At 36.2% G+C, this 6,000-nt stretch overlaps 1 protein-coding gene across 2 annotated transcripts in view; it reads left to right on the top strand.

Annotated features, from left to right (window-relative positions):
- LOC141429542 (parapinopsin-like) overlaps positions 1-6,000 on the top strand; it is a gene marked incomplete in the record, with an annotated part of 194,628 nt that overhangs the window by 168,259 nt on the left and 20,369 nt on the right. For both annotated transcript variants that reach the window (XM_074089888.1, XM_074089887.1), the window contains 1 exon segment: positions 1-57. In XM_074089888.1, coding sequence (XP_073945989.1) covers positions 1-57 — 57 coding nt within the window.

Below are 6,000 nucleotides of genomic sequence, written 5' to 3'. Positions count from 1 at the left end.
GTTCCGTTCATTATCATCACCTTCAGCTATGTCAACATCGTAAGAACCCTCAAGACTGTGAGTATTTGTATTAGACTATAATCTAATAGTAGATTGTATAACACGTGCATAAAATGCATCATTTTACCCAAGTCGTGAATATCCATAGGGTTGATAATCGAGGATAAAGTACTCTTCTTTTCACTTCGGTAGGGTGGGAGGAAATTGAACTTTTTTCTCTATAGAAACTTTTACAATAAAATTGACGTAAAAAGAAAAAATAGTACCTTATTTTTGTAATATAATGTATACAATAGAATATTTCTAGTTCACAATACCCCTTTCCGTACTTCAATATAATAAAGTGTACGTGGACAGGTAAGCTCTGGAAACGTATGTACCTATTATAAATATATATCTAATTTCAAAAGCTTGAAGCACCGATGTACGCTATACCTACCTATGTGATTCAGGTTCGGTATACAATATCAGTTAAAAAATCTATAAATGCAGTTTTGTTTCTTTTTAAAAATAAAAGAAATTTATTGTAGAGTCTTGGGTGTGTATTTTGCTATATAAATATAAATAAGTCTATCTATTTAAATAAGTTAATCCGTTGCCTAGCACCTACCCATAACACAAGCTTTATTTACATTGGGACTAAGTCAATGAGGGCTATCGCGTATGAATTCGCCGCTAGAGGCGCTAGTGTCGCGTGAGGTCTCCAAAATGTAGAAATGTCAAATCTCATAGTTTTTGGGTGAGCTACGCGGGTTTATTTATAATTAAAATAATTTTGTGAATATTTTGCATTACCTTAAATTAATTGTGGCAATTATGCGTTACGGAGCAATGAATGTCTGTGTTTTGAGACAGTTTTGTCTTTCGGAAACTTTTCCCCTCCCTTTTTTCCGGACAAAACGGGACTATGGAACACTGTGGTTGGTCGATATTTTTATGGTACGGTTTTAAGGTGTATTAAATATGATTTTAGTCTAAACTTCGTTTTCACGCCCGTAATAACAGACTTTGAAAGCCACACTTAAAACCTCACGCAACAGTGGCGCCATCTAGAAAGACAAAAAACGATAGCCCTCATTGGTGTAGTGAAGAAGAAGAGTATTTATTTATTTATTTATTCCCTTCAGGGCCCTTGAATTTTTCCCAACCTGTATGTTATAGTGTGAATGACAATACTAAGTTACGACAGGATAAGTGTCCATTTATATAAATCCTATTTCGCCCTTTGAAAGTTAACTGTGTGTACATTTTAATACCGTTAATGTATGTGTCATTTAGACTTGGCAAGCCGACATGACCCTAAACCCTTGTCAGCTTAAAACGTTCGAAGCGTTTGGGAAGGCCTTCCTATCGGAATTCGGGAAACCAGTTTTGCTACTTTTTCAACCTCCGAATAAAGACAACAATATACGGATATTTATATTGAAATCGTCAAAGGATAAATAAGATTAATAAAAAAATAAAATTACAATACACGGATGATAAAATTAGCGACAGTACAATTTGGTTTGATCTGTTCTAACTTACATATTTTTAATAATGTAAGTTTTATTTTTCAAAACGTGCGGGTCTGATTCCCGGACTGAGTGCAAGTTTTTTTAAATGTATCAATGCAGTTTTTCTTGTTACTAAAATCGATGACATGGTTCCTAAGAACAGATCTTCGTATGTCGTATAGTTTCAGACTTTCCATACTGACCCATCTAAATGGGCCACCCTGTATACAACTTTCGACGCTCTTCCTTCGAACTTCGGTCCCCAAGCATAACACCCGCCTGGAGAGAGATTTCTCTATTGGAGCCTTCCCCAAAGCACTGACATTCAATTGTTTTAGTTAATTGAGTAATTTATCAATACTTGTTTGTAATATTCTCTAACTTTAGGAAATAAATAAATTTATCTATCAATCTACCATACCTGAGTCCTATGTCCAAAATATTTAACATTTACCCGAGTAAAATGCCGTCCCGTTAAGGCAACTCTTCGCTACAAAATAGTAGTAAGTACATTTTTTTTTACTTAACTAAATTGCTGAAAAACACTGACTCAGGGATCTGTTAAGTTTACTCCTGGCGGTATTATACATCGTAGCTAACGACTAAAACTGTGTCAGCAAATGACTAGCCTTGGCGCTGTGATTTTCTTTTTACACCTCTCCTTCAGAAAAGTAACTTTTCCTCCCTGACGAGGGGAGCAAAGTGCAACTTTTCTGTTCAAGGCTTTTCTAAGTGTTTTATTGCAAATGCTATTTTTTGAAGTTGATAATTGTAAAGCCACGCCATTTTCTTATGCTGGTTGTTCTTTAATAATATTTCGATTTTTTTTTCAAGTTCCTCAATGCTCGGTGTGAAAAGTTGTATGAGCCACTCGGGAGCAAAATTATTTTCATCTTTGGCGTTAACACTTGAATCCCTCATTACGCTCAGGATTCTACTTTAGAATCCCTCGCTTCGCTCAAGATTCTATTGTAGAATCCTTCGCTACATTCTGGATTCAATGTACGCCCTCGCCGTAAATACACCATTTTGCTCCCTTGTGACACAAATAACTATTTATCACCTGCGGTAAAGTGGATGTAGCCGGATATCAGTGGTATCAAAGTGAGCTATTATTTAAAACTTTCATCGCTAAGTTTTAAATCTGTTAAATTATGTCTGTATCACAATTTATATTTTATTTTATAAAAGCCGAGCAAATCGCACCAATATAATCAGCCGAAATTGTTAAGTATGGCAACAGCCGCCTTTTTTATGTCCCAAGGCGCGCGGCAAAGGACTTGCGCCAATCAGCCACCGACATCCAAAGAGGATGAAAATGCAAATAATTTTTCTCCATCCAAATACTTGCATAATAGTATTTTATGCAACTGTATCGTAATAGGGGTCCTTAAAACACGAGTGTGGGCTTATGAAACGAGGCGTAGCCGAGTTTCATGATAGGGTCACATGAGTCTTTTAAAGCCTAATTACGTACAGTTGCATACAATATTTTATCTATGTCGATATATTAAGAACCTGCTGCTGCACGTGGCCGCCCCCCCCCCCCTGCTGTAATGATGTATGAAATCTCATTACGATACAGCGGGGTTCATAATAGAATCCAATGTCGTAATGCTGGTCATTACCTATGGTTTTTGAACGCATAATTGAGGATTTACTATAAGGGTGTATATAGATAGAATCTATATTTCCTACCTTTGTGATGTGAATGCGAATAAATAATAGAGTTCTAGACTTATTACACGAGCTTGGTGTCGCACTGCTTGACGGCATTACGATTAAGATCCGACCGCTGGAAGTGGGTCAAAATGATCATGCAAGATTTGAAGCAAACACACTAAAAGTTTGTTACAACAAAAAACAAAGTGCAAGTCGAACTTGTAGGTATCTATGAATATTCAGTGTTAGCAAAGCCTTTCTTCTAATAAAGCAAAATGTACGCAGTGTGGGGTCATTTTAGTTAATAACTAACAAAGTGTGGCAAACATAGTAAAAAAATATGATTTTCGGATTGTTTTCATGGCTTGTGCTACATTCATTCACACTAAATTTCAAGTTCCTCAGACGACACTGAAAGTATCTAGTACTCTATGTTTTGATTCCTGGCAATTTGTACGGTAACAGCTTTTGTAATGACTGACTGTGACTTAGAAGTTTGATTTCTTCTTTGTTTCATAAGCTAGCGGATCTGAATATTTGATATTAATTTCAGCTTGGTACGATCAAGGACTTAAATTCATGAGCCACCATGGAACCTTTTCAAAGGAAAATTAATAACCATTTTCTTTGTTAATTAATGCGATGTGACTACTTTTACTTTACTTTATAATGAATTAAAGTCCTTAACCGTACCTACACGCGTTCCTGAGAAAAAGGGTCTTGGCAAACGAACAGACAGGCAGACAAGAAGTGATCCTGTGAGGGTTTCGTTTTCCTTTTGAACTACGAAACTCTCAGAAAAACTTAATAAAAATACTCTTTCCTTTTACAAATACCTATTTTAGTAAACCTACATGTAAACACTTAACAATTTAGATAGGTACCTTTTTGCTATTTCAATTAACCTATTTCCCGCTGTAATGGTAGAGTGAAAGTGAATAAATAAATTATATGAACTCGAGACTTGCTTTGGAATCGATTAAGGTCATAAATAAACCGCCTACATTAGGCGGTGTAGCGGCGGTTCGGGGAAACTTCTGCGGAGATCTGCCACTCTAATAAATGTGAAATCTGAACGTATCTACAGACTTCTTTTACAAGGACTTTATCATTGCCGTGTTTCCTTAGATGCCTATTTTACTCAGCTGCTCGGTCCGTTATGACAAACATCGAAAACTCGAAAAAAATATACAAGAGTCAAGTACCCTAAAAATGTAAAACTCGTCTTATTGAGCCCGATGGTCATAAAACACTTTCAGAGCATAACAAAACAAGTTGGAAAAGTTGAAAAATCGCCGCCACTCTCTTTTCAAGGTTAAATACCTATCGCTACTTGAGAACAAAACCGTCACGAAATACGTCAGTTCGCAAAATTAAAGTATGCGTTAATATGTCATAGTTATAGTGTCATTTATGCGAGGTGACTAATTTTGTTTAGTGACGGTTTTGTTCTCAAGTAGCGCTATCTTATAAACGGTGGCGATTGGCGATTTTAATGAAAATTTGCTACGAAACGAACGAAACTTCTGAAGTTATCAACGTAAATAAACACGAAAATCTAGGCATTCCAATTATTTTGCTCAAAGTTCGTGTTTACAAACTGCAGAATATAATTGCTTAACCCCGCACGTGCCCGCATCATCAAAACGGGCAATTAACCCGGCTCAAAAGCGTTTATTCATCTGTGAATCTTAATTATTTCGAAGGAGTAACTTGAACACGATGCCGGCAGTTAAAACGTCAATTAAAAGCCTGCTCACGACGCCAGTTTTGAAGCCACTGTTAATATCAAAGCGGTACTTTTAAAAAATAAAAGACAGTGCCGAAGTTGGGGACAAATTGAAGATGTTTTTTTTTATGGCGAGAAAAGACGGCGGCGTAATTTTCAGAGTTCTGTAGCTCAGGCAAAAACACTGATTATAAGAGCACTTTGATGTCCGTTCGTCTGTATAAACGATGGATAAAAAGGAACGCGTGGAGGTATCATGCCGAAATTAATGCCAAATTAAGGGTGTGTAGTGATCGGTATAACAACATTTGATATAATTTCAAAGGATATAACAACATTTGATATAATTTGAAAGGATAGAAGCTTCAGATTCAGAGAACTATTTTATAAAATAAACCTAACTTAACCTAACCCAAAGTACATCAAATCGAATTAAAAACAATAGAAATAAGTTTGGTTTTTAAGATAAATTACATTATATCAAATGAAAATTATATCAATTGTTGCATTATATCAATGGTTGTTATATCCTTCGTTGCGCACCGGCAAGGGTTTACTACTAGAATGCGACACGCGTTTGGTCGGAGTGTCGTTTGTGCGTTCTTTATCCCGCAGGGACTAACTAATTATCCACGATAAAAACAATACTCTTTTCTTAGGGCTATCATTTAATAGTTATTTGTGTCACAAGGGAGCAAAATGGTGTATTTACGGCGAGGGCGTACATTGAATCGAGAATGTAGCGAAGGATTCTACAATAGAATCCTGAGCGTAGCGAGGGATTCTAAAGTAGAATCCTGAGCGTAATGAGGGATTCAAGTGTTAACGCCCAAGATGAAAATAATTTTGCTCCCGAGTGGCTCATATAACTTTTCACACCGAGCATTAAGAAACTTGAAAAAAAGAATTCTAAATATTATTAAAGAACAACCAGCATAGAAAATGGCGTGGCTTTACAATTATCAACTTCAAAAAATGGCATTTGCAATAAAACACTTAGAAAAGCCTTGAACAGAAAAGTTGAACTTTGCTCCCTCTCGTCAGGGAGGAAAAGTTACTTTTCTGAAGGGGAGGTGTGAAAAAGTTATTTGTTAGACAAATTGCCTTCAAATC

This window comes from Choristoneura fumiferana, chromosome 7, assembly GCF_025370935.1.
Source record: "Choristoneura fumiferana chromosome 7, NRCan_CFum_1, whole genome shotgun sequence".
In the NCBI taxonomy this organism is placed as follows: Eukaryota; Metazoa; Arthropoda; class Insecta; order Lepidoptera; family Tortricidae; genus Choristoneura; species Choristoneura fumiferana.
This window is presented reverse-complemented; position numbering and strand designations above follow the sequence as displayed.